This window comes from Candidozyma duobushaemuli (genome assembly GCF_002926085.2).
Source record: "Candidozyma duobushaemuli strain B09383 chromosome Unknown F_B09383, whole genome shotgun sequence".
Lineage (NCBI taxonomy): Eukaryota > Fungi > Ascomycota > Pichiomycetes > Serinales > Metschnikowiaceae > Candidozyma > Candidozyma duobushaemuli.
In genome coordinates, this window is record NW_020289899.1 from 563355 (window position 1) to 590939 (window position 27585).

General features: G+C 48.0%; 9 protein-coding genes across 9 annotated transcripts; 7 read left to right on the plus strand and 2 right to left on the minus strand. All coding sequences in view use genetic code 12, as the record gives it.

Annotated features, from left to right (window-relative positions):
* Positions 1-471: 471 nt before the first annotated feature.
* Positions 472-906, plus strand: CXQ87_004913 (uncharacterized protein; the record flags this gene model as incomplete). Its single annotated transcript, XM_025483345.1, has 1 exon — positions 472-906. One exon carries the CDS (start codon positions 472-474, stop codon positions 904-906), a length of 435 nt encoding a protein of 144 aa, XP_025337558.1.
* Positions 907-1781: 875 nt separating this feature from the next.
* On the plus strand, positions 1782-6252 carry CDC15 (serine/threonine protein kinase; the record flags this gene model as incomplete). The annotated part of the gene is made up of 3 exons (XM_025483346.1): positions 1782-3750; positions 3795-4878; positions 5043-6252. The coding sequence occupies 3 exons, from the start codon at positions 1782-1784 to the stop codon at positions 6250-6252; spliced, it is 4263 nt and encodes a 1420-aa protein (XP_025337559.1).
* A 22-nt stretch (positions 6253-6274) lies between these two features.
* CXQ87_004915 (uncharacterized protein) lies at positions 6275-8953 on the minus strand (the record flags this gene model as incomplete). The annotated part of the gene is made up of 1 exon (XM_025483347.1): positions 6275-8953. One exon carries the CDS (start codon positions 8951-8953, stop codon positions 6275-6277), a length of 2679 nt encoding a protein of 892 aa, XP_025337560.1.
* Positions 8954-9143: 190 nt separating this feature from the next.
* On the plus strand, positions 9144-10805 carry CXQ87_004916 (U4/U6-U5 snRNP complex subunit; the record flags this gene model as incomplete). The annotated part of the gene is made up of 1 exon (XM_025483348.1): positions 9144-10805. The coding sequence occupies one exon, from the start codon at positions 9144-9146 to the stop codon at positions 10803-10805; it is 1662 nt and encodes a 553-aa protein (XP_025337561.1).
* A 671-nt stretch (positions 10806-11476) lies between these two features.
* Positions 11477-14937, plus strand: CCC2 (Cu(2+)-transporting P-type ATPase; the record flags this gene model as incomplete). Its single annotated transcript, XM_025483349.1, has 2 exons — positions 11477-11551; positions 11602-14937. 2 exons carry the CDS (start codon positions 11477-11479, stop codon positions 14935-14937), a joined length of 3411 nt encoding a protein of 1136 aa, XP_025337562.1.
* Positions 14938-15032: 95 nt separating this feature from the next.
* CXQ87_004918 (uncharacterized protein) lies at positions 15033-15923 on the plus strand (the record flags this gene model as incomplete). Its single annotated transcript, XM_025483350.1, has 1 exon — positions 15033-15923. The coding sequence occupies one exon, from the start codon at positions 15033-15035 to the stop codon at positions 15921-15923; it is 891 nt and encodes a 296-aa protein (XP_025337563.1).
* A 2527-nt stretch (positions 15924-18450) lies between these two features.
* On the minus strand, positions 18451-21296 carry MTR10 (Mtr10p; the record flags this gene model as incomplete). Its single annotated transcript, XM_025483351.1, has 2 exons — positions 18451-18892; positions 18937-21296. 2 exons carry the CDS (start codon positions 21294-21296, stop codon positions 18451-18453), a joined length of 2802 nt encoding a protein of 933 aa, XP_025337564.1.
* Positions 21297-22283: 987 nt separating this feature from the next.
* On the plus strand, positions 22284-22841 carry GUK1 (guanylate kinase; the record flags this gene model as incomplete). The annotated part of the gene is made up of 1 exon (XM_025483352.1): positions 22284-22841. The coding sequence occupies one exon, from the start codon at positions 22284-22286 to the stop codon at positions 22839-22841; it is 558 nt and encodes a 185-aa protein (XP_025337565.1).
* A 2568-nt stretch (positions 22842-25409) lies between these two features.
* On the plus strand, positions 25410-27227 carry CXQ87_004921 (serine/threonine protein kinase; the record flags this gene model as incomplete). The annotated part of the gene is made up of 1 exon (XM_025483353.1): positions 25410-27227. The coding sequence occupies one exon, from the start codon at positions 25410-25412 to the stop codon at positions 27225-27227; it is 1818 nt and encodes a 605-aa protein (XP_025337566.1).
* Positions 27228-27585: the final 358 nt, after the last annotated feature.

Here is a 27585-nt window from a genome sequence, read left to right on the forward strand (position 1 = left end):
GAGTGGCACCACCCGGGTTTTTTTTCCATGTGAAGACCCACTCGTGGCCCGACCTTGCTGTAGAAGAGGTGTGGATTTGCGCTTGTAGTAAGGCCGTTGCACGTTGGTGTGGATCCGATAACAATAATAGCCCGTCCTTGACGCACAAAGCCAAAAGCCGCAGCTACCTGTCAAAATAACCCCCTCCTCCTCTCTCAAACAAGCCACAACGGCTCTCTCAAAAATGTCGTGTCGATCAATGCACGGCTGGACCTCTCGCCTAAGCCCACGAGGCAGTCTCTCCCGGACCACCCCCTGCCGTATATAGCACCCACAGCCTCAGCGGAAAAACTATGCTGCATGAGGTCGCAGGGCTAAACCTAGGCACAGTTGAAAGCGCAATGGCTTATAAGATGGAGGGTCGCCTGGATTGAAGGAAAAAAAGAAAAAGAAGAAAACTCGATACCACTTTTTTTTCCCCTCCCTTCCACCATGTCCTGGGGTGAGCCGTTGGTGCACCTAGACGAAAACGTGTCGGTGCTCTTCATCATCAGCACCCTGGTGCTTCTGGCTGGCGACAAGAAGTACCTGTTTGTGGTTTCGCCAGATGACTCGGTGGAGACGACGCTCTCGAGTCTTTTCAAGATTTGTTCCCAGAGGGCTCATGAACCTTTGGAATACAGCAACATTGACCATCTTCAGCTACCGAATGGAAGACAACTACGGCCTCTGCAGTTTGGGCATCCGATTCTGGCCTTCATTGGCCAGGACGACCGGATCTTGGTGAAGATGCGGTTTTCATGGCAGCGGGAGTTGGCTGACGGCATGGCGTACTTTGTCGTTTTCTTTGTCTTGGCTGCTTTGGTGCTCTTTGTGGTCTTACAGCTTGCCCTGATTGCCCGGAGTCTACGGACGGGCCAGGCCTAGTTGAAGCTTTAAAAAGCAGAAATGTCAAATACTCGATGAAGGGAATCCTATTGCATAGCCTACGGGCGCACCTGACGGTGCTGGAATCGCCCCATGGGGCTGGGTTATACGAATACGAACGGAAAACGGATATTTTGTAGGTGGGTCACTTTCAGGTGGGTCACTTTTAGGTGGGTATTTTGTAGGTGGAGTAGGAAGATGGAAAGGCAATTCCGGCCTGCGGTTTTGTGCTTCAAGTGGAGTTTCTCATGCTGTATTGCGCTGGTGTGCATTCGAGAGAAGGGTGTGGTGATGGATTAGATGGTTGAGTGGTTTTTAGGTGGAGGTGGATTTGGCGAGATGTTTTTGATTGGGAAGGTGGGGCGGAAATGACAATGGGACCGGGAATGTAGCGAGATTGTGGTGTTTCCAGGTTGCTTCGGAAATGTGGACTGTGTGTGGTTTTGTGTCAATTGGTGCTTGTGTGACTATCTACAGTGGTGCTACCCTGTGGTTTGGGCAGCGAACAAAAGAAAAAAAGTTAGGGTTACACGTTTGTGTTTTCAGTTGATTAAGGCGAATACACAAAAAACTCCATTGTGGTCTTTAAGTAGCTTAACGTTGTACGGTGAGCTCTATTAGTGCTTTTCGCAGCCACTACATACTATGATCTAGGTGACCCAGTGCATAAACTTGACCTTCACGTTCAAACACCAAATTACACTATCAATGTTTTCTTCGACTGATTTAAAACCCACTTCAAAATCTCTAATTCCTCCTGGAAATATTTCTTGTCGACCAATCTCATCTCCTAATCGTCTACCCCAGATGCGCGTTCAGGTAAACAGAAACACCATCACCACTTTCTCAGACACAAAAACACAGCGTGAAATGCCATGGCGTCCAAAGCCTCGCTTCTCCGACGCTTCCGTGAGTCCGAGAATGAGGCCGCCGACGAGTTTGCCCTGGATTTCGGCGAGCTGGCCCATATCAATCTCCATCCTAAATCCAGTCTGTCGGAACGGACTTCTGAAAACGACATATCCTCGGGCTTCGAGAAGACTTCGCCAGTGAAGGACCGAAACGGGAGAAAGCCGTTGTTCGTAAACAGCTTACCCGTCGAGATTGGCCCGTTCGAGAGAACCTCTCCTACAAAAGGCATGGAGCTGATTCCAGAGACTCCAGGAGAAACACAGTTTGATTTCAGCAAACAACTCAGGCAAAGCGGGCCAATGACGCCGATGGAACAGCAAGGTGCTCCCCGAAACCACCACAGAAAAACATCCGTCAAATTATCGCTAACTCCAGCACAACGAATGGGAAAGACGCCAGGCCTACGAACAAGCAACGCGTTGGACAACTTTAAGTTTTACGAAAAAGTAGGCAGAGGAGCCCATGCTGACGTCTACAGAGGACGGAACTTGCGGACCAACCAGGTTGTGGCTATCAAGCAGATTCCGTTGGAGAGGGATCACGACTTGCGTGCGTTGATGGGAGAAATCGACCTTCTCAAGATCTTGAAGCACGAGAACATCGTCAAATACCACGGCTTCGTCAAAACCCTGAACTCCTTGAACGTGTTTTTGGAGTACTGTGCTGGCGGGTCATTGAGGCAGTTGTACAAGAAACAAGGCCACGGCTTTCTGGATTCCCAGATCGTGCTGTACGTGAGACCTATCCTCCACGGTCTAGGCTACCTCCATGCTCAGGGTGTAGTACATCGTGACGTGAAGGCCGCCAATGTGCTTTTAACGGATTCGGGCAAGGTGAAGCTCGCCGATTTTGGTGTTGCAACCAAGGTAGCTACGCTGCACAATACGGTTGTGGGAACTCCTAACTGGATGGCTCCAGAAACGGTTCTTGGAGGCGAGGGCATCTGCACGGCCTCCGACGTGTGGTCCTTAGGTGCTACGATTATAGAGCTTTTCACCACCAACCCTCCATACCATGAGCTTAACCCCATGGCCACATTACATGCCATAGGTACAGACGACCATCCGCCTCTTCCGCCTGGTCTCACACCACTTGCAAAAGATTTCCTACTAGAGTGCTTCCAGAAGCAGCCAACCCTTCGAATTTCGTCCAAATTGCTCTTGAAGCACCGCTGGATGGAGGATGGTGAGACACAAGGAAGCAAACACGAAGTTTCCGCTCGTCCTTCCCGCGAGACTTTCCATCTGGGGGATAGTTCCACCCCTTCAAAGATCAATAGCACTGCTGGCAGTCCGTCCCGGGAGAGGTACACGAGAAATGAATTACTCACGAAGTTCACTGAAAATGAGGACGACATGGACTTTTTGAAGGTTGGCAACGCGTCTTTGAGTTTGAAGGTCCAGGAAAAGCTACAGGAGGAGTCTTCCAAGGATGCGTCGGAAGAAAATGATCCCTTCTTAGAGTTACTCGTGGAGAATTTTGACACCGACGAACTCGAGGTCCAGAGTAAGATGGAGCTTCTTTGCCACAAACTCATATCACGAGTGGACAACTGCCATTATGGCCATGAGGACACGGCAAAGTCACTTCTCAAAATAACAGGACGCATGCTCCAGCTTATCAAGAAATACAGCATTCTGCACGAAACACTCATCAAAAACCATGGTGTCTTGACTCTTCTCGAGCTTCTCGAGAACGCTCCAGAAATGCCCGATCTGAGTCGCCTCTGGTTTCATGTTCTTGCGACACTCAATCATATCTTCGACGGCAATCTGGCGCAGCTTGAAAACTTCGCTCTTCTAGGCGGTATTCCTATGATGACGCAATTTACAAAGCTTTCATATGGTCTTCAGCCTAGGCTACAAGTTGTTAGATTTATCAAAATCATTCGCAAGTCAGACAAGGCGTTGACCATGTTTGTCTCGTCGGGCGGTCTCAGAATATTATCCCGATTCTTAGAGGAAGATTTTGATCAGACCCCGACTTTCCACTCGTTTCCATCCACTGCATACACGAGATCCTTTCCAAGGGTATAACTCGTTTCAAATCAGACATGTGCCGTATTTTGTCGAAGTACGGAGTTGTATTCTGGTTCGTGGTTCTCCTCAACAGGCTCACAAAGTACAAGAAGATGCCAGAAAATTTGGTGCCTCAAGAGTACGTTGAGGTGACTATTGACAAGATACTTGACGTTCTCAAATACTTCGGCCAAGCAGAACCAAGAGTGAGAATAAATATTGTCAGCTCGGATTTGGTGAAGCTCCTCATCAAGGTGTATCCGTCAGTGCACCTCCAGCGGCAGATGGTTATTCTCAAATTCTTCCGGTCAATCAGTTGCATTTCAGAACTCCTTCGTCTGTTGCATGCAGCCGACATTTTGGAGTTTTACGTTTCTGTCTTGAATGGCCACCCAGCTTACAGTGCTCACTACAAGGAAGTGCTCAACATCGTGTGTCCTTCGCTCTATAATTGTTGCTATTTGAACCATGGCAAAGAGCTCGAGTTGGTCAAGCTTGGTGCAGTTCCAATCTACAAAGAACTTTCTAAGATTAATCTCCCATTTCGGCAATTCGTGTTACCCATCTTGTGTGAGTTTGTCTACTGCGACAACTATGTCCGCCAGATGCTTTACAAGCACAGCATTCTCAACGTTTACCTCAATCTTCTCGTTGATCCATACTGGCATTCGAATGCGATGGACTCAATCCTTCACTGGTCATTGCAGGATACTTCACTTCGTTGGCTAGAGGAACCTCATGCTCGCGAATGTCTCTTGAACGGGTTCATGCTATCAAAGGTTTCAAACCTCGAGGCTGCGCTTAACAACTACCTCCATCTTGTGGCATCAAGTACTGTGGTGCTTAGATTGATGACTCGTGATTTAATTGTCTCTCAGATCCTTACTAAACTCACAGTCTACAACAGGAATGCAGTTGTCAAATTATCGCTCCTCAGAATCCTTCATTACATCATGTCTAATGCCACCAGATACGGAGGAATTACCATAACGGCTTCCATCCAACCAACTCTCGATGCTGTTACCGCTAAGGAAACTTCTGTGTTGATTCAAGAATTGGTTGCAAAAATCACGGCCCTATTAGAGCAGCTGGTACTGCATGGTACTGGAGCCTGCGAACCGAGGCCACAAAATGTGGAGAACTGTTGATACTTTCTCCAACTCCCTTCATGTCACTTTTCCAAAAAATCCTATACCCGTCTCCCAGGGTATCCCAACTCGATGCATATATTCTCGATAACGAGCTCTTCAGCTTGCTCAAACAACAGCTCTCTGATGTTTTCGCGCTACATAGTAACAAGCCCTGGTCATACAGCCAGAACCCAGAGATCTGGTCTCTAGGCTTGAACTTGCTAATCTTCCGTCTTACGACTTTGAAGTCAGGCTCATCGTATGGTCTCAAATTGCAAAACTTAAAACTTACGAATTCGCGAACAGGCAAGATAATTGGAAGTCAAGCTCGTTATCTCCTCCTAGCAGTCATTATCGGCGACTTCCTCTACAAAAAAGCCGAGTCATACTTGTATTCCGTCGACGAGAATGTAAGGCAGTCCAGGGAGACTTTGATCGAAAAGGCAAAGACCTTCTTGATAAAGAACAAATCTCGCATTCTTGGCCGTATCGACGACGGTGTGAAGATTCTCAACTTGATAAACTTCATCTTGTTTCTCGTGCAAGGCAGATTTCCGACCTTGATGCATAGAATCTTGGGCATTTCGCTCACACCAGTTGTTGCTGACTTGTTGAAGTTCAACGGTGACAATGTGAACTTCGAATTCCAGAATCGTCAATTAGTCTGGAACGTCATGACCGAGTTCTTGGTATTCACTCTCCCATTACTTCATCTCAGAAAGTGGCGCAGAATACTTTCAAAGCTTGTTCCGTTCAATAAGAACAAAAGCTCAATCCCCCTTGTAACCGCCTCCCCGGTTCATACAAAATACTTCAACCTCCCAAGGTCACAGTGTGCTATTTGCATGGAATTTGCACAAGCTAGTGGTATCAAAGCAGCGTCTACATACGTGACAAACGCATGCATTACTAACTGCGGGCATATATTTTGCTATGTGTGTTTGGCAGTTCGGTTCAATGCTATAGAAAATGGCAGCGAGGAGGCTGAAGGTTGTCCAAGGTGTAGAATGAAGCTCACCTCGTTCAGACTTTATGGATCTGAAAGCGCTGATGTTGATGAAGATGCAATTGTTGTTCCCTATGAGGAGAATGAGGAGGATGAACTGGACGACGAGGTTGTCGAGGAGGAAAAGACCGATAATCAGCGGAATGAAGATGTCGAGGATGTCATTGGATCAGGCCCAGATGAAGAGTCCAGTGAGGAGGATTTCAGCGATAATGAGGACCTTGCAGAAGAAGTCGATGATTTCGAGGAAGATGACTTCGATGAGGCCATGGATTTTTAAGCATAATACACGATAGCATTAATCAATCTTGAAATTTTTTCTGAACGAGTTCGACGAGTTGTTGGCCGAATTTTTCAAGAATAGTGTCATTCCCTGTAGAACCCACGGTTCCGCCCAACACACTGATCAAGTCCTTCAATTGTTCGATCAAACTTTCCTTCTCTTCACCTGTAAAGAGCCCTTTTTGTGCGTGGGACTTGATGATTGTGATGTACGCAGACGCTCTATCCATAGAATCTGAGCTATTCTGCGGTGCTAGCCGAGGTTGTGGGTTTGTGATTGAATCAACAGAAGCTTTTCTGGATGGCAGGACCAGTGACCGTAACGTAGCACTGGGTTTGTTTGTAATTCTTATAGGAGACAGTGTTCTGGATGGAGAGGTTCGTTTAGGAGATGGGCTTTTTGCAGGTGAAGCCTGAGTTCCTTTTCGAGCCTCCATTCTCTTGATAGTAGCGTTCGTAAGTCTTGGGGTTGTAGTTGGAGCTGGTGATGGGGAGCTTGGATCAAGGATGATCAGCGATCGTTTTGATGGAGAGCTTTCCCTGTCAAATTTGGGTGTACTTTGTGTGCTTAATGGTTTGGATGCTGATGCAACTGGGAGGATCTTTCTTGTCACTTTGGCAAAAAGAGGCAGATTGTCTGGCTCGACCAAGCTCAGATCAGAATCGTCTTCCTTGAAGCTGGAATGGTTCGACTCGGCTGCCTCCAGGACATTCCATATAAAAAGACATCCATCCAGCCCAATGGAGTACAAAGTAAGATCGGAGCTGACCATTTCAAGAATGGTTTCAGAGTGGCCCCAGGTGACAGCCTGCAGCTTCGAGTAATGAGAAGAGTAGAGACGAATGGAGCGATCATTGGACGAAACAGCGAAATAGCCATCAATCTGTGCAAAGTTCTCCACACTGAGCGAATCTCCTTTCTCGTTTGTGAGTTTGGTGGAGTATTTGAAGTCTGCAGTTTTTGCATCGTAGACATGGACAGATTTGTCGTTCGTTGCAACATGAAGCTCGTTGTCTAGGAGCTCCATGGCTGTAGGGGAATGCTTCAAGGTAAGAACCCGCTTTTGGTACACTTCAACGGGCATCTCGTCGCCAGGAAATTCCCTGAAGCCGTAGATGGAGATGGATCTATCAGCCGAACAGACGTCAAGCGATTCCTCGTATACTTTGCAGAAGACGAGGTTTCCCGTATGGTTGGCGATCGTCTGAAGAAGCTCCCACTTATCGTCGTTCTGGTAGAATAATTGAACTGTTCGGTCTCTTGATGTTGTGACAAGGAGTTCCAACGAGCTTGCCTTAAACCGTATAAGGTCATTGATTGAAGAAGAGTGGGCCTTCAATTGCAATACATCGTCACCAGTATTAGTATCATTAACAACGAGCTGGCCGTAGCGATCTCCAAAGTACGCATATGTACCGTCATAGTCCACTGCTGTTAGCTCATTTTCAAGCTGATCAGTCTGTGGCAAACGGATGGAGGCTAGCTGGGTGATTCCGTGACCATTCACCGTTTTGAGGTTGCCGCATTTGGAGTAAACCAAAAGGTCGCCGTTAGAAGCCCGCTTCATCCCTCCAGCTCGAGTAACCGGAGCAGCGACAAGCGTCTTGATATCTCCAGACAGCGTGTTCAAAACGCAGAGTTCTTTCTTGTTCGTGAGGTAAATTGAGTAGAGTTGGTTGTCGTTTGAAGTCAAGTGGGACGTCACCACGGGATAGTCTGGTGTTGTGGCCTTCAATGAAAGGTTGGAGAACATCAGGGCAATCTTCGAAGGCGACGATGGCGCCAGTCGGTTGGAGGAATGCTTAAGCTCATCAAAACCAACGAGTCTGGGAGTTTCACCATCAAAATAGCTCACTTTCTGGGAACCAGCCTCAGTCTCCAAGCCATAGTACGTAGATGAGCCATTGGGTACCTCCACTGGAACAATGCTAAGTCCAGAAAGCGAAAGCACATAGAGAGCACTATGGCAGCCCGATAGAAGCACCTCGTCGCTAGAAAGCGAAACGGCTTGGGTGAAGTCCACTTCTAGGTTCAGCCCTAGCACCACATTGCGTCCTTTTAAAACAACAGCTCTGCTCGAGTCGTGAGCCTCGTAGCTCCATATTTTGAGGAAACGCAATCCAGCAGTAACAATCGTGGTCAGCAGGTGCCAGAACACCTTGTTCACAATTGACGAGCACTTGTTCGTAGCTTTGAGCGATACAGACGTGGCACTGTACTTCCAGATATGTAGAAAACCATCGGAGAGCTGCCCCAAAGAGGCAAAGTGGCGTGAATCCGGCAGAAACGCGATGCTCTTTACTCCAAACGTATGTTCGTGTATCACAGCGAATGGAACCCCTGACGAGTTTGCAGCCAAGGAGTAAAGAAGAATCCGAGGATGGTATCCTGACTCACCCACAGCCAAAACACGGCCATTTGGCGAAAGTGCCACACAGGAAACAGCCCTGACCCTATCCTTGAGCTTAGACGGCAGCGCTTCTCCATCGACCTTAGTATCTATACGGTCCTTTCCGTACGTGTAAGTGCTTTCGAGAGGTATGTCGAATTTGTCCCTTTTATCCGTTCCTCTCTCCAACTTGGCCAAATCATCGCTCTCCACGCCCAGATTGGCCACAAATAGCCGCTGTTTACCCAAAGTGCCGTTTTTTGCATCCACCTCACAAACTATGACACCTCCACTGGCCACATACGCCATTCTCAGCGGCAGAAACGCCACGTGCTGCGGTGCCGTTGCCAGCGTTCCGATGACCTCACAAAACAGAAGTTTCATGGTTTTCCATATGTAATTGAGGAAACAATTGGTGATGTTTGTAAACAGTAGGTGTTGTTCGTGCAGTCCACACACATAGAATGTATCGCGAATAGCTGGGGTAGATGAGGTAGCTATGGTTGAGGAGATCCTGCTTTCTATCGAGGAAACCAATAGGCTTCGGGCCCAGATCGGATTGCCCTTGTTGCCTGTAGAGAAACAGGAGAATCCGAAAAAGACGGTTTCGGGAAAAGATGAACTCTCGATTGAGGAAACCAACAAGCTCAGGGCATCTCTAGGTCTCAAACCGATAGTGGTGGAGGAGCCTTCCAAAGAGCCAATACCAGAGAAGAGTGCTCTTATGCCCAAACAGACCACATCAAATGACCAGTACAAGGTGGACACTAGCCTGAAGTTGTTCTACAATGATGCAGGCTCAGACTGGCTTGAGAACGTTGGAAAAGGCAAGAAGGCCGAGAAGGCGGCTGAAACAGAAGTTTCTAAAGAATCTGAGAGAATTGCCGTCGCTCATACTGCCCTGGCATTGTCAGATGTTAAAGATGGCGAGGTTTTTACCCTCGAGGACCAGAATGTCTTAGATGGCGAGGAGGAACGCATGGTGAATGAGGAAATAGCCAAGGCAGAGAAACTCCGAAAAACCGAAGCAGAAAAGCGGAAAATCGCTACATTGAAGTTTGGCGTCAGGTTTGAGGAAGACGAGGAGGATGAGGCGGACGAGCTAGCTCAGGTCTCAGGGACCACGATTCTTCTACCGCAGAAGCAGAATGTTGAGCCTCTGGTGAAGACGGGAACGACAAAAATGGAAGCTTTATTTGACGACATTGATGAACCTAAGCCGGCAGCAGTCAAATTCAAGAAGAAGTCCAAGAAGAAGAGTCTGTCGAAGAAACGAGAGTTAGACAACGACGAGGAGCTCGAGACCCTCCAGCCGATGGTAACTGAAGAATTGAAGTTTGAGGCTGAGGATGGCGACGATGAAATCCAAAGTGTGCTAGCTAAGAACCGCGAGAAGCAACAGAAGAAAAGAAAACTTCTCACGCCAGAGCAGTTGGCCCAGGAGATTCAGCTGCACCAGCGTATAGATTTGACGGAGAAGACCGGAGGTGTGGTTTTTGACGGAACCTCAGACTTTTTGAGCAGTATCGGCCAAGCAGTTGAAGAGGACGGTGTTGAAGAGGATGTTAAGGAGGAAGTCGAGAAGGAGATCGAGGAACAGGTTATCGAGACCCAAGAAGAAATCGTTCCACGACTGGAAGAAAAGACCGGACCCGAGGAACAAGAAGCGCCCAGTAAGCCCAAATTTGGCAGTATGGCAGCTACACTCAGCTACCTTCGTGGCAATAACATGGTCAGTGCAGAACTGGCAATGGAGAAGGGAGCCAGAAAACAACAGGAACAAAGAATCAAGGAGGCAGAGCTTCAGCGCATCGCCATCTCGATTGAAGAGCGTTCAGTCAAACTGGAATTGGAGCTGGATCTGTCGTACAAAAGACTCTCCAAAGAAGAACAAGATAGCACGCTTGACAGGATTCTCAACGAGCGTCTTGTTGCAAAGGGTCTAGTGGAGGTACCCAAAGGACGATACTCCAGCTACAACTCGGACCGTCTCTCCAGCTACAACCCCCAAGTAAACCTCAAGTACAAGGACCAGGACGGTAATGAGCTCGACCTGAAGCAGGCTTTCAAGCAGCTCTCGCACAAGTACCACGGAACTGCGCCAAAGCACAAAAAGAAGAAAATGGGAAACAAGTCTGAAATGGAGCATGTTATAAATTAGCCTTCAATCGGTCCAGCCTAGCCAAGTGCCGTGACGCACTACTATGTGCCTTTCTTGTCATTTCGGGATTATGCAGATGTCAATGGCACATGGCCATGAGCGACAATCACAGAAGCGAAATTTCAGGAAAATGAGGCCTCGTCTAATGCACTGAAGAATACAAGTGGTAGAGCTCTTCGCTTCTTGCATCAATGCTGCTGCAACGACCCCCTTTTTTTCAGATTCTCATGATCTGGACATGAGCCAGGGGAGATGATCGTATTTTGTGGATTTTCGGATGTGCCTCAATTTGACATACTGCCGCAGTGCCGTGCGCCGTTCGTTATACATAAGCAGACACAATTGTGCAGCAGCCGAGGATGGGATTCCTTTGGATTTGGAGACATTTTAGTGACATTTCAGCAATGATCCGGGAATTTTGAAAAACGAGAGCTTGTCAAATCCAGAACAGAAAAAACTACAATCACCGTCATCCCCATTCACCAGATCTGCTGGAAAAGCCCCCATGCCGAATCGGCAGCTCATCCTCCCGCCTATAGCAAAGTGCGTACTGCACACAGGTACCTCGCACAGTATCTTGTGCCATCAATTCTCCTACCTACAGACCCATTTAATACGCCCCATATTCCACATATTCCTGTGCTACTATCGATTGTGATTTTTTCTTAACCATGGAGTCTCGCATCAGCGTGGGTGGTATGACGTGCGCTGCGTGTCTGGGCTCGGTCACCGAGGCTTTGGAGGCTGTTCCGGGGTAGAATCAGTCGCTGTCCTGCTTCTTACTAATGAAGCCAAGGTGCTTCATGGCAGCGATGTTGATGCCAAAACTTTGGTGGATGCAGTTGAAGATTGTGGTTTCGATGCACTGCTTGATTCTTCCACTCCGCTACCGTCTAAGCTGGTCACCACGAAGATCGGCGTTTCCGGAATGACCTGTGGAGCATGCTCCCTGAGTGTCACAGAGGCTTTAGAAAGTCTTCTGGGAGTCGAGCTGGCTTCTGTGTCGCTTCTTACCAATACGGCATCGGTGAAGCATTCTTCTGCGGTCGGTGCAGAGGAGCTTTTAGGAGCCATCGAGGACTGCGGTTTTGACGCTACATTAGAGTCGACAGGCGGTGCACCTCCAGTGGTTCCACAGAGCTTGCTTACTAGTAATTTCACCGTCACTGGAATGACGTGTGGCGCGTGCCTGGCTCTGATCACTGAGGCCTTGGAGAGCTTCCCTGAGGTTGTCTCGGCCTCTGTATCCAACGTCACTGACTCCGCTGTGGTGAACCACACACAAGATATCACTGCCGAGAGACTCAAAAGCGCTATTGAGGATTGCGGATTTGATGCTGTCATCAACTTCACCTCACTGCTCGAGAAGGAGGAGGAAGTCGAGGAGCAAGCAATCCTCCAGATCTACGGTATCGACGATTCCTCCGACACCTCAGCTCTCCATTATAATGTCGAGGCTGTACTTAATAGTTTGGCCGGTGTCACTGATTTCCTGTTCATCTTCAAGGGCCAGATCGAGGAATCCACTATGGACCTCGAGAACGATGCCGAGGGTGCCGAACATGCTATAGACGAGCTTCGGGTATCTTACATGGGCAACATGCTAGGCGTCCGTGTGCTTGTGGACGCCCTTAATAACATCGATGACGAACATCAATTCGTCATTCTCAACTCGATCGACCAGTCGCTCAACACCCAGTTGAAACTCCTATCTAGAAGCAAGGAGATCAGCTACTGGCGGTCCACCTTCTACTGGTCACTTGTGTTTGGCCTTCCTGTTATTGTCCTCAATGTGACCCAAAGCATGTCCCTCTGGCGCAAACTCATGGTTTTCAACGGCCTCTATGTGGTGTCGGTTATCCAGTTGGCACTCACATCATTCATATTGTTCACATTGGGATCTGTATTCTTCAAGAAGATGGCCGGCTGCATTCGTCGTAAGGGTAAGAATGCCAATATGGACGTTCTCGTGTGCATGTCGACCCTGATGGCATATAGTTTCTCCGTCTACTCGATAGTTTTGAGTGTTTGGACAGGCCAAACAGAGAAGCCACCAAAAGTGTTGTTTGAGACAACAGCTATGCTTATCTCATTCATTTCATTCGGCAAGTGGATGGAAAACAAGGCGAAGGGAGCCACCTCAACTGCCCTTTCGAAGCTTGTCTCGCTTACTCCAACAGTATGTTCCATCGTCACTGACTCGTCTGCTTATCTGCTGCTCCTTCTGGAGCGTGATAATGAGAAAGGTGCAAACGAAGAGCTTGCAGACCTTCCTACTAGAGAAATCGGTATCGACCTTTTGCAGACAAATGATATTGCTGTGGTTACTGCTGGTGGCAAGATTCCAGCTGATGGTGTTATTGTCCATGGCTCAACAGAAGTTGATGAGTCTTTCATCACCGGTGAGTCTATGCCTGTGCTCAAAAAGAGAGGCGATACTGTCATTGGTGGCTCCATCAACGGCCCACACTTAATTCACATGAGAGTCACCAGGGCGGGTAAGAACTCACAATTGCATCAAATCATTGACATCGTTAAGGAGTCGCAGGTCAGCAAAGCGCCTGTTCAAAGATATGCGGATTACATTGCTGCTCGTTTCGTTGCCGCCGTGTTGATACTTTCCAGCATCACATACGCCTTATGGTTTGTCCTTTGCTCTTACATTCATGATGACAAGCTTCCAAAGGCATTCAGAAACGAAGAGAATGGAAAGTATTTCGTTTGTTTGAAACTTGCCATTTCCGTTATCGTTGTGGCATGTCCTTGTGCTTTGGGTCTTGCTGCACCAACAGCTGTCATGGTTGGAACAGGTGTTGGCGCATCTCGCGGTGCTCTCATCAAAGGAGGTGATATTTTAGAAAAGGCTAGCGGCATCAACGTTATTCTCTTTGACAAGACGGGAACATTGACGTCTGGCGAAATGACTATTTCAAGCGCAAAACCAATTCTTGATGACCTCAAAATCTCTCCAAGAGATTGGTGGACATTGGCTGGTTCTGTCGAAAAGAACTCCGAGCATCCTACCGGTAAGGCTATTGCAGCTGGAGCCAAGCAGAAACTCGGTCTTACTTTTGAAGGTGACACCTTTAGTACCACTATCCAAGACTTCGAAGTGATGACCGGCTTGGGTGTGAAAGCCAAAGTTGCCTTAGATAATCAGATTTTTGATGTTGTTATCGGTAACAAGCGCTTGATTGTTCGTGACTTCCCGGAGAGCAGAGAGCATCTTGCCACTGTGTTGGAAAATGATCTCAAAGATTCCATCTCGACATGCGCCCATGTTGTTATCAATGGCACATACGCGGGATATCTCGAGCTCGTTGATACAATTAAAGAAGGTGCTCGTGAGGTCATCGACTACATCAGAGATGTTGAAAATATTCAGGTCGCCATAGTCACGGGTGATAGTGACGAAGTCGCCGTGAGAATCGGGTCGCAATTAGGTGTTCCAAAAGGCAATATTTTCAGTGAGGTGTCGCCGCTCGAAAAGGACAAGGTTATTGTCGATTTGAGAAAGAAATTCGGAGGCCCAAAAAATATCTCAATTGCCTTTGTCGGCGACGGTATTAATGACGCGCCTGCGTTGGTGCAAGCCGATATTGGTATGGCGATCAGTAGCGGAACTGATATTGCCATTGATTCTGCCGAAATTGTTTTGATTGGTCTGAAGAACTCGCTGCAGAATGACTTGGCCGGTGTCATCACCGCCTTGAAGGTGTCGGAGGCCACGTTCACCAAAATCAAGCTCAATTTTATTTTTGCTACCATCTACAATTTTGTTATGTTGCCGTTTGCCATGGGATGCTTCCTTCCGTTTAATTTGATGCTCCCACCGGCAGCGGCGGCCGCTGCTATGGCTTGCAGTTCCGTCAGTGTGGTTCTCAACTCGTTGATGCTTCGCAAGTGGAAGCCACCAATTCTCACCAACTTGGACAAGGACTTCAAGCTCGAGGAAGCGGCTATGGGCGACCAGTTCACCCTTAAGCACTCCTCGCTTGAAGATTTTAATGCGATCAAGCGAGGCAGTTACGGCAAATCGTGGTTCCCACGCGGCATTATTCTGAGATTGAGAAGAAGAATTATTTTGAGGGGCCAAGGCAGCTCCTACGAAATGTTGCCCACGTCTACCTAAGACGCCGTAGAGCAACTCTCTCTGGAGAGGTATTTAATGACGGGGAAATCCCCAGCTGTTTCGAGCAGCATCACTAATAGAAAGCATTACTCGACATGAAGTTTACCACCGTTTTCATCACTTTTATGGCCGCCTCGAGCGTCTCTGCTCTTTCCACTGAAGACTCCTCTTACCTTGTTGCTAGGGCCAACGAAAACAAGGAAGACAACGCTGCTGCTAAGGAAGTGTTGAAGGCTGTTTCCGATGCTGCTAAGCAAAAAGCCGCTGCTAAAGGCAAGGAGATTGTGGAGAAGAAGAAGGCCGAGTTGAAGGCCAAGGCTGAGGCTTCCATCAAGGATTCCAAGGAGATTGCCCACCATATCTTTGATCAACTCAAGCACCACTCCTTGTTGAAAATCAAAGAAATCACTGCTCAGCTTTTGGAGCTCATCAAGAAGAAAATCGCCGATGCTGTGGACCTCGGCAAGACCAAGGCTGGTGAGGTTGTTGACAAGAAAAAGGGAGACATCAAGGATGCTGTGGACAAGAAGTTGCACCCAAACACTACGACCAATGCCCTTGTTGCCAGGGAGTTTGACGACTTCAACTTGGAAGAAAGAGGACTTCTTGACGACGCCATGACCCACATTTTCGTCATTCTCAAGAGATCGGGCTTGATCAACAGCATCATCAGACAATCCTTGATTGACGATCAGGTGAGACACGGAGTGGCCGGTATCACTGTGGAATTGATTGAGGCCGATGTGATTCCATACACGGAGGTGTTGGAGGCCATGAAGGACTCTGGCTTGGCTCTTGACGTAATCAAGTTTTCGCTTACCGATAGCGAGACCCGTGCTGGTTTGATCCAGCTTATCATTGAGCTTATTCCTGAGTTGATTCGTTCTGGGGTTTTGAACCCATTTGACTACATTGGCGGCGATGCTATTGCCCAGGCCCAGTCTGTGGAGTCCAGCACTGTGACTCCCGTGCCCACTGCCGCCTAAATTGTTATTAATAGATTGAGTTTTGTTTTGTTGACCTGTAGATCAATGTAGTGATTGCTTTCGGTATTTTGAAAAGCTTTCATTATTTAAGCTTTCATTATTTTGAAAAACTTTCATTATTTAAGCTTTCGGTAAATTTAAAAGCTTTCATTATTTTGAAAAAGCTTAAAAGGGAACCCTAATTGACTACCGATGCAGTTGTCTCGGCTATTTGGAGCACCTAATTGACACCGAAAACGGATAAATGCCGATCGAGCTGCCAAGCTCACCTTCTCTCACAATGGTAATTTACTCCCACGGCTCTTCTCTAAATCCATAAAAATCACTCCATTCCCGCCTCACCGTCTATTTCAAGAAATCCCACAATGCTCTAGACGACCGCACACATGAGCCCATTTCCAAGCCCCCGGCTTTGCTTATCAGTGCAGCTTGGCTTAACCGTGAAAATCACTGACGAGGTTTAGGTAGATTTGCAACAATGGGAGAATTTTCACGATATCCCGAAACAGCCATCTCGACTTCTTATCGTGATATGTAAGAGGGGCTAATTTGGTTGATGTCTGGCAGCAACTCAGTAGACTTTGTAAAAAAAGAAAAACATTAATGATAGCAAATGAGGGGCCAGCCCTCGGCCTCGGTTTGTCCCAGGTACCACCGTTTTGGCGGGTTTGGCTCCTAACAAAGAACAAACGTGCTCTTTTGGGAAACCTTCACAATGGGAGAATGGATATCCCTGCAACAAGAGAAATGTGTTTCGGTGGATGAAACAGTCACACATTCCACCGAGATAAACAGAACGCTTGCTGAAACATAATATCAGCAGGTGAAACCCGTCAAGCATTCTGACATCTGACTTGTGGTTACGATACCACAATGGGACGTTGATGCCAAGGCAAGGTGCGTAAGTCTTGAAACACAGCCCGATGCTGATAGTCTACAAGTAAAGTTAATTATGATACTCTGTATTAATCATATAATATACACCAAGAACTGAACCTTGCGGCCATGCGCAGTCTAAACAGGGAATTCTAGACAGCTTACAAAGCCAACAAAGCACCAGCAGCCAAGGCAACGGCACCAGCGGCGAACTGCTTGTTAGCAGCACCCTCGTAGGTGGAGACGTTGGCAACGGTGGATGGCTGGTGGGCTGGGCAGTCAGTGACCTCTGAACCACAGTCGGTGATGGTGACCAAGGTAGAAGAAAAGTCAGTCACGGAGGTGACGTTAGCGGAAGCAGAGACAGCGGAGGCAGCAGCGGCGAAGATGGCGACGGTGGAGAATTGCATAGCGAAAGACGAAGTTAGTTGATGAGGAAAAAAAAAGATTTGGGGTGGGAGCTGGGCCGTCTTATATAGACCGCCGGGCACCGCAAGGAATTTCTTTATCTCTTGTTTTCTTTTTTGCAACCTCCATCGATTATGCATCAAGCCTGCTTTTGACGCCCCAGCCTGCACGTGGTGCGCTTCTGCCTGCCGTGCAAACCTCCGAAAAGGGAAGGTGTCCTCCCGCTTTGGGTCACGCCCGCAGCCGCCCTGGTTTCTGGCTGCAATCATCTCAAACAGGGTTCCAAAGCTGGCCAATAGAATCCGCCATATTGCCATGGAACGCCTCACTTGGAAAAAGAAGAATAGAAGCACCGCTCAAACCCGTGGCCTCCATCAGTGCGGCCCAGGCTAAGGCAGAAGAGGCTGTATTCCGCCGCTTTTGTTGCAGAGACTAAAAAAGCGGGCGCCAGCCCCGTGTAAGGGGTTTATTTTTGGAAACGGCAACCCAGGCTGAATTCTCTGTTGAAACGAACAAGCCGAACAAGCCAGACAAGCCTGGCTGGGCATTCTCTGCCCGTCAAGTGTGGTCGTAAAACGTTGCCAAACCATACCGGCACACACGGTAACCGACGAACACTCAAAGCTTATTTTCGTGATTGTGTCTTCGCTTGGCTTTGATCTGCCTTGGCCTTGGAAAAGTGCCCATTTTCTTGGTGCCGTGGTTTACTCAGCCCGGTGTGTACATCTCGGCCCCGCCTGTCATATGCTCGTAAGATTTTGTAGCGGCCTCGCTTGCGTACATGCGGCCTGCCAAAAAAAAAAGAAAAGACGCCAGATGCAGAGATCCACCTTCCGTTATGGAACCTGGGGCGTGCTATAATTAGCGCCGCCATGTTTCTTGCCCAGAGCCAGATCAACCAGGTAGTTTCACAGATCAAACAATTCCCTTCTTTCTGAAACTTCCAGCCAGTCAAAAACAAAAGTAGCCGAAAGCCTGGGCGCAAAACCCATTGTTCCCAGAAGAAAATCTTTTTCTGTCAAGCCTTAAACAACCCCGTGTGCAGGTCTGCCGAAAGTGGCTGCAAACGGCTGCCAAAATGGGTGTCAAGCAAGCCCAATTTCCCCTGTTTTGACCCCAGCCGTTCCTGAAATCGGCTGGCTTCCATGTGCCTGAAATCCAGCCAGTTTCTGGATCAGCCTCCAAATCAGCCCCTGGCTGCCAGCAGAAGCCAAGAACAATCGATTCCATCAGATCAAGCTGGCTAAAACGTACTTCTCAGATTCACGTTTTTGCGTGAGTACCAGCTGACAAAATCTCTGACTGCCATCCTGACTCTTCTGTTGTCCTTGTTCGGAAGTGCCACGCCGATGGACCCGATCAACTTTTCAATCTCTTTCCCGCTAACGTTGGGGAGGCTTTTGGCTGCATTCTGAAGCCAGCCGACCGCTTGCTCTGTGTCGGGCGACACCGTCAAGATCTTGATCACAAGATCGTTAGCATCGACGTCGTTGTAGAATTTGAAAATAAGCCCTTGAAGAACAACTTTGATGAGCTGCTCGCCATGGCCTCCGGTAACCAAGAATTGCTTGACAGACTGCTGGATCTGCTTGGGGTCCTCGTCAAAGAACGAAATGGGTGGATAAGGCGATCCCCACGAAACGTAGTCAATGAAGAAATGCACACATGCAATTAGGGGTTGTACTCTTCACACATGTTGAGTGTGAGGATACCGGCGTGGAGAATCGACTTCATGAGCCCCTCGTTGCTAATTGTCTTGTTGGGGTAGAACATGAGCAATTCCGTCGACATGTTGAAAAAGTCCTCTATAACATCAGGCATTTCCCTGATGGACTCGGGCTTCTGTTCAAGAAGCGTAAAAAATGACGAGCTTTGCTCCAAGCCGAGTTGGTATACTGCTTCTTGGATCTGTGGATTGACTGTCTCGTCGCTGAACTCTCTGAGCATGGCACCTGAAACATACAAGTAGCATCCAAACGTGGTGGCCTGGAAACCCTTGTGGATGGCGTTGGCTATCAGAGGCAACACTGACGAGATGAAAATGCTGCAACTATGCAAAGCGTTTTTGAGGAGCTTCACAAAGCTCTCGCTGACATGAAGAGAAATGCTGAATTTGTCGAGAACAGCCTCGACGACTGGCCAAATAGAGTCCATGAAGAATTTGGCCACGGGGTACTCGTGAGCTTCGAAGTTCAGAGCCCTCAACACACGAATACAGATGCTGAGAAGCTCGGCTTCGTCGTGCAATGCATTAATGACATTCTCGTCTTGAACAGAGCCCTCAGATGCCAATTGTCTAATCTTCTCCACGGTTGGACCCAAGAACATCTGGCAGGTCTTGTATTGGTCCTGCTCGGGGATCTTCTTCATGACATGGGCCAAACCGGTCATCAAATCATAGAGCGCTTTGGTCTGGAGCTCGTTATGAACCTGCTGGTACAACATATAGAGCTGCTCGAGGTAGTTGACAAGATCAGATGCACAGTCCTCACAGAAGAACATCAATGCCTGGCAAGTAGCATTATAGATCGATTCTTTGTCACTAGCAGATAAGCTGTTGACAAGATCGCCCTGGAAGCCTTTAGTGATGTAGTTGAGCTGAGGTTCAAGAAATTCAGGGTTCTTGGATGTCCACTGGGAGTATCTACCCAAAACCAAGGTAGCAGCATATCTGAGCTTGGGGTGCTCTGGTAACTGTACGAGCATTTGCATGATAGCAGGTAGAATTGTCTTTTCTTTGAGCGAAACCTCCTTTGCCATCACTCTCATACTGAAGAGCGACGCCTCGAGGTGCTGCCAATGGGCATTTTGTTGCGACAAGAGTGTCTGAAGTTGATGGAAGGGAACATTAAGCGCTTTTTGAGGACCAACAACGGCACAACAGTCCTTCAAGACGTCTCCCATCTCGTACCTGAACTCTTTAAATTTATCCTCTTGTTCCTTGTCTCCTTCGAAAAGGTTGTCCTCGTTAGTGCCAACGGGATAGGCAAGATGCTTGATTATGACCTCGATCAATTGCAAGTAGACGTCCAGGAATTCGACTCTGGAGGCCTCGAACTTCGGAAGAGTGATCATCTGCTTAAGCTCGTACCAAAAGTAAAATGTGTACTTGACCACGTCCAAGTCCTCCTCGTATTTACAACAGGTGAGCAAGATCTGGACTAGTGGTTTGAAATGAGCGGCATTCTTAGCAATCAACACATGCCACAGCTCTCCGGCCTCAACATAAAGCTTGGTAAGACCATCGACAACGTCGGGGTCATCTAATCTGTCAGGGTGGCTGGTGTAAAACTCGTTGATCTTCAAAATCTGGCCATACAAGGCATCAACCAAGTTAAAGTTATCAATGTCTCTGGTCTCGCGCAAAATGGAGCAGAGACAGTCAACTGCCTTTTCGAAAGTAGCCTCCTCGGTGATGGAAACAAAGATCAATTGCACAAACAAGTCCACCTGGCATATGCTTTCCACTGGGCATTCCTTGATCCAAGAATTAAGACAGTCTAAGACAATAGTGCTGGGAGCAGACTTCTGCTCAATGACGTTTTTCAAGAACAACAACACATTCTCAACATTGTGGGTAATGAGGTCCGCTGATCTGGTGTTGAACTCCTCGTCGGTCAATGCCGACTTATTTGATTCCGACAATTCTTCAGGCAAAACCTTGAAAAATTCGAGCAAGGCGGGCATGTAATCTGGCTTAGACGACAAGTAAGCAGATATTTCACTCATGGCTCCGTTCCACTGTAAGTACTGAAGGGATAAATGAGCCAATGTAAGGCATAGCTGTGTACGAATAAGACGGTCATTATCTCCCGAATATGCTGCCACAAGCTCCAAAATAGAGTCCTTGAGCTGTGGTAACAGGTCCTGAGGTACCTGTCCCAAGTCGTACATGGCCTTTGCTTTTAGCGTCTGTGATGCAAACATCTTATATTCCATGGGCTCGTTTGGATTGAGAAGAAGATCATGAGAAACCTGCCAGGCCGCGGCAGATTTTTGGAATTCTTCCAAATGCGACGTTGCCTTTTTCTTATCCTCCTGGCTCGCGCCCGAGTACATGGCACCAAGTGCCTGTTTGACTCCGTCCATGGTGAAAATTGTGGAGAATCTTTGGTCTGAACAGATCGGTATACTTAGTGATGGTGTGGTGTGTGCACTACTGGAGCAGGCCATCTTAGGAAAGTGGTCCACTGACAGAAGAGGAAAGCGGTGGTTAATGAAAATGGAGAAAGAGGAAACAGCAAAAGCTATTGTACTAATTTGGTAGCTTTTTAGCAGTTTCTTCGCTGGATTTGTGTCGTCAGGGGCCAGACAAATTCCGTGAAAAATCGGTGCACAACCAGGATGTTAGAAGCGTAAGAAATGGAAGGCCATTTTGAGGTGGTTCAGCAGACTTCTTGATACATCTAAAGGCCCTGGAAACTTTCGACATACTATTCGGAGATTGTCGTTCCTAGAGGTATTGACAGAAAGGCTGCGAAACCTCGAGTTACTGACAAATTGAGAATAACATACATACCTCAGAAACGACAGAGATGCGTGACCTGAAAACCTGCTATCTGTAGAAGAGTGTCAAGAGTGAAATTTGGTTGTATTCCTTCCTATTGAAGCCACAGGTACATGATGGTCTGTGAACGATGAGACATCTATCACAAAGTCCTCATCTGGATGGTCCATGAAAATAACACTTTAACGTATCAGAGTCACGAAAATCATAAGCTTTGTCCAGTAGTACGAGAACGGTCGGAGCTTTGGATTTCAGAAAGAAAATGTAAACCACGTTGACGCAGCTACATCTTTCCTTCCACGTTCCGTTTCCATACGCGATCTTTCTTGAAATTTCGCAGCCAATTTTCAGTAACAATAATGACCTCAAGGATGTCGAACAAAGTGATAGAATACGCTGAAATGTCAAAAAAAGGAAAAAAATAGTCCATCGAAATTATCGACATTTTGAAACGCCACAAAACTTCATCCGTTGGAGTTTCTCTATACCCCCTCACCCTCTGTTTGCATCCATCGCTACTTTTACACGGTGCGCGTTGAGAAAAAACCAACTTGACTTCTTCATTCATTATGCCCAGACCAGTTGTGATCTCCGGCCCCTCCGGTACCGGCAAGTCGACTCTTCTCAAAAAGCTCCTTGCTGAGTTCCCAGACAAGTTTGGTTTCTCCGTTTCCAACACCACAAGATCTCCAAGAGCTGGCGAGAAGGACGGTGTGGACTACCACTTCACCACTGTGGATGACTTCAAGAAGATGATTGAGGAAAAGAAGTTCATCGAGTGGGCCCAGTTTTCGGGCAACTACTACGGCACGTCCATCAAGGCCGTGGACGACGTGGCCCAGCAGAACAAAATCTGTATTTTGGACATTGATATGCAAGGCGTCAAGGCTGTGAAGCAGTCGTCGCTTGACGCTCGTTACTTGTTTTTGAGTCCGCCTTCTATTGACGTTTTGAAGGAGAGATTGGCGGGGAGAGGCACTGAGACGGAGGACTCCATTGCCAAGAGAATCGCTGCTGCTGCTGCCGAGATGGAGTACGCTGAAACCGGTGCTCACGACAAGGTTGTGGTGAACGACGATCTTGAAAAGGCGTATGTGGAGTTCAAGGACTTCATTGTCCAGGAGTAGACACTAGGATACACGTATTACGGTAAGGATGTGTAGGGTATGGGTGGGTGAGACAAGAGGCTAAAAAGGGAGGAGGTAGATGGATGTTTGGAGGGTCTTGTAGCAGATTGGGTCTGTTGTTAAGCAGCTAAGAAGTCCTACTGAGACGACTGGTCTGGTATGTTGAGGCGTCAATTATTGTGGCAGAAATGACGAGATGTGACGAAAATGCGGACTCTGGTGAGTAGAAATGCCTGTTTAAGATTCCTTTCGTACTTATACGGTCGAAAGACTTTATTTGGTGGTTACACTTGACCTTCCAAAATGTTTCGAAAGGAGTTGGCTTGCAATATTGCGACTATATTCGGAAACATGTTAAGGACGTTGATGAAGGTGCTGCTTTCTTGGAGACATTGGCTGAACGAGAAAGAACACCCTTGATGATAACTTGCGATAGGACCTGTTCTGCAATAATGTCGGAAGGGATCAAGTCAAGTCACAGACCAGTAAACCTGGGTGGAACATTGTCATCATTCAAGAAAATGATCGACAGGTCTTCGAAGTATGCTTTCGATTGCTTCTTTGCTACTCCTTGTTGGTCCTCGGTCATCCAATATATGGAACCCTAATTCGATCTATTTGAGTTGAGGTGGGCAGTGAAGTTTTTCATCAACTTCATCCAACGCTTAATTCGTGACAAGAGTAAAAAACCGGCAAGAAGTCGTTTGAGAGGTGAGCCAAACTCTACTCAAAATGGGTGATTGTGGTGGGCCTTTTTGTCTGGGATAGGCCCCAAACCTTTGATGAACGGAGTGGACGACCTGGTTAAATATGACGATGCTAGGCTTTTCAAGGCAAATACCAGTCCGTTCTTTCCGAGTAATAAAGAATCAATAAACTGACCTGCTGCAAAAGGTATACATCGTCAGGTAGTTCCCTTCGCCAGCATTATCCAGTCCGATAAAGGAAGAACATAAATAGTTTCAGGTTGTCTTCTTGAAAGCAACACATAATTTAAAATCAATCAACCTAACACCTCTTATCCATATACCTCAACCTGGTGTCTACCACTCATGCTCCTCAAGGTACATACATGTGCATGCGCTTAAACAGAGAAACCTGAAGAACTGTGGCTTTGTGCACAGGGTCCATGCTCAAGCGCATCTTGAAAGCCATCTTCCATATACACTTTACTCTTATCGTTTACCTCAACCACCGTAACAATGTGGTGTCACCCGTCAAATGCCACTGCTTTCTTGGCTCCCATTGTCTCCGAATGACACCTTCACCACACAGCAATCCACAACACCTCCAGCGAAACCTTCCACATCAATTACGTAAATCCGTTCCGAAACCTTAACCACCATCCTCTCCTAGCCTGGCCAATCCGCTCAGTCTAAAAACTGCTGTGCCGCACGGCAATCTGAGAGGCTGTGAGAGACACAAAAGCGAGTGACACAGTTTCGGGACTCGTACAGAGAGGCGGTGTGGAATTGATAATTGTGCTTTTTGCGGCTAATGGTTTGGAGACATGCGATGGATCAGTCAAGCCGTTGGCATCCGAAGCCCCGAAGCCCGAAGCCGCCAGACATTGAAAGGAAGGAGAAGCTGGAAAACAAACAAACAAAAAAAAAAAAAAAAAACTCATTCAAAATCTTAAGCCCTCCATCCACAACCCCAGATCGATGCCACGGCTGATCAAATCACCACCTCTTTCCTTACGTTGTGATGTCAGCGGGCAGGTTGCGCTGCGACGGAACGGAATAAAGCTTCCAGCCAGACCTCCACCACATCCTCATCACCCACGGGCACCCTAAAAAAACAAGAAAATCAAATCCAAATCACACTTTATCAGCACTGCCAAAAAAAGACTCTTGGCTCTGAGTCATATGGCCCTGGCCTCCCCTCCCTCGTTTCAAGCCCGTGACAGCCATCCAGGTGACACCGCGGTTTGCAGCCATTGTGTCGCCACCTCCTAGTTGCTAGGTGCCAGAAAACCTACCTCGTTCTAAAAAAAAGCATGATATCGAACCATCCATGCCTGAAGCGCAAGGGCTATTAGCCGCTCCAACGGAATCCGCAGTATGCCTTCGCAGATCGCTAGTCACCGATTGTCATGGACACCAGGGATTTTGCAACCCATTATGATTTTCAACTAGGTGTTTGATGAACAACTCTTTTAAGCGAACCTGAAAAGCTCCACCTTACATCTCTAAAGCCCATTCCTCCCTCATTTGAAAGCCCTCCATTCTCATCCCTGGTCTTCGCAGCCAGACTCTGTTTCTCGGCCTCAGCCTCATGCTGCCTTGCTTAACTCCAGACCCGCTGATTCCAGTAATATTTGTCATTTTCCTGCTGACCCGTGCCCACGGCCCTGCCCATTATTAAAGTTTTTTTTTGCCCCCGACATTTTTGTTTTTTTATTTTTTCGGTCCTCTGTTTATCTTCTGTGCGTCAAAGCGGCCTTTTTTTTTTTTTACTTTCTCACACTCACCTGCTTCATTCTTAACGGTCAGGCCTGAGGCACGTCCTTAGCCACATTTCTTCATCAAAATGGGCGAAAAACAGAAAAAGCCCGAAACTTCCAAAATGTCCAAGTTGGGCCGCCTCTTTGGCGTCTCCTCCTCCTCCCTCCACCTCCTGTCCCTTCACGAAAAGGACAAGGACAGACAAAAGTCTCCTGAAAGACAACAGCTGAAAACACCAGACAGAGAAAAATGGCTGCTTCTGCCGCTGCTGCTGGCGCCCCAGTCCCCCCACGGCGTCCTGGTGGCGGAATTCGCCAAAATCGCCTCGCCCCCGATCCCAGAAGACGATGTTTTGTACCCCTTGCCAGCTGACAGAAAAGCAAACGCCACGCTGCCGTCAGGCGCTTCGGTCAACTCCGACTCCAACGGCGCCTCCGCCAACTCCTACGACCACTTGGTCCATCCACAGCCGCTTATGCTGGCTCTCCACGACGGCTTTGCCCAGAAACTGCCGCCCTCATCACGGCCTCTGTCTGCCAACTCCCACCAGGCCCCACGGAAAACCTCCGGTCTGGGGCCAAGCGGGCTTCTGGCACCTCCTGCTCCGGGCCTGAAACTGGCGTCGGTGCTGAGATCGCTGAGTGCTAAGAGAAAGACTCCGCAAAGCACGCTGCGGTCCCTGGCCAATGTGCTGCCGCTGGCGTCCCAGACAAACTTGCCAGCGGCTCCTCCAAAGCTGCGCTTCAAGATGATCGAGGACGGCTACCACGAGCACAATCTCCGTGCCACGAAGCGCCAGGAGAAGCTCAGCAATATGCTTAAGGACCTCTTGGGTGCGAAGAAACTCCGAGACGAGGCCAAGCTGGCGGTGCCCAACATCCTCTCGCCCGTGCAGAACAACGAAAACAAGCCCGACCCGGAGAAACCACCCACGCTTTTCGCCGGCTTGGTTCACCAGGTCAAAAACAACACCTCTCCTTACCAGGAGCACGGCGAGCTACTAGACCCCATGAGCCAGCAGGACTGCCGTTCCTTCGTTGAAAAGTACGGCCGCTGCCAGGAGGTGATTGGCAAGGGCTCGTTTGGCGTGGTGAGAGTGGCCCACAAGAAGGTCGAGGCTACTAGCGCCGACGAGGTCTTGTACGCCGTGAAGGAGTTCAGGAGAAAACCCAACGAGTCCGAAAAGAAGTATTCCAGGCGTTTGACGTCAGAGTTTTGCATATCCTCCTCCTTGAAGCATTTGAACATCATCGACACCCTAGACTTGCTCAAGGACGCCAAGGGCGACTACTGCGAGGTGATGGAGTTCTGTTCTGGTGGTGACTTGTACACATTGATTATTGCTGCTGGAAAATTAGAGTACGCTGAGGCTGACTGCTTCTTCAAGCAGCTCATACGAGGTGTCAACTACATGCATGATATGGGTGTCGCTCATCGTGACTTGAAGCCGGAGAACTTGCTTTTAACTCAGCAGGGTGTGTTGAAAATCACCGATTTTGGTAATGGTGAGTGCTTCAAGATGGCCTGGGAAGAGGAAATCCAACTCAGTGAAGGCATTTGTGGCTCCAGCCCTTACATCGCCCCAGAAGAGTTCACCCAGGAGTCGTTTGACCCCCGTTGCGTTGACATCTGGGCCTGCGGTGTCATTTACATGGCCATGAGAACCGGTCGCCAATTGTGGAAGTTGGCCGACCCCAAAAAGGACGAGTTCTTCCAGGAGTACTTGACAAAGCGTAAGGACGCTACTGGCTACGAGCCCATTGAGGCTCTCAAGAGAGCTCGGTGCCGTAACGTTATCTACTCCATCCTTGATCCGATGCCCAACCGCCGTATCAACGGCAAACAGATACTTAATAGTGAGTGGGGTCGTGAGATCAAGGTTTGTGCCGCTGGAGACGGCCAGCTTCAAGCTTCCGTGCTCAATGGGGTGCTGGAGTAGGCGCTACATCAAAAGAACAAAACGACAGGTCTATGTTTAATTTTCCCTATGCATACAGTTAGGACCAGCATTAATTTACGACGATGGCCAGGAGGCCCGGTACCTATTATGGTTGTAGTTAGTAGAGCGATCGTACATCTTACCAAACTGGTATTTGGCCGTATATCGATTCTTTAAAAAGTATTTGCCATTATCATCAAAAACGTTAATAACATAAGGGAAATAAAGATTCTATTGGACTCACATTCGTAGATCAATAGTTTTCCAAATTCGTTTGGAGAATGTCACAAAAGTCAGCTGTTACTGCAATTATGCATGCACATCGTGAGAATTGCCCAAATTGTGAGAAAGTGGAATG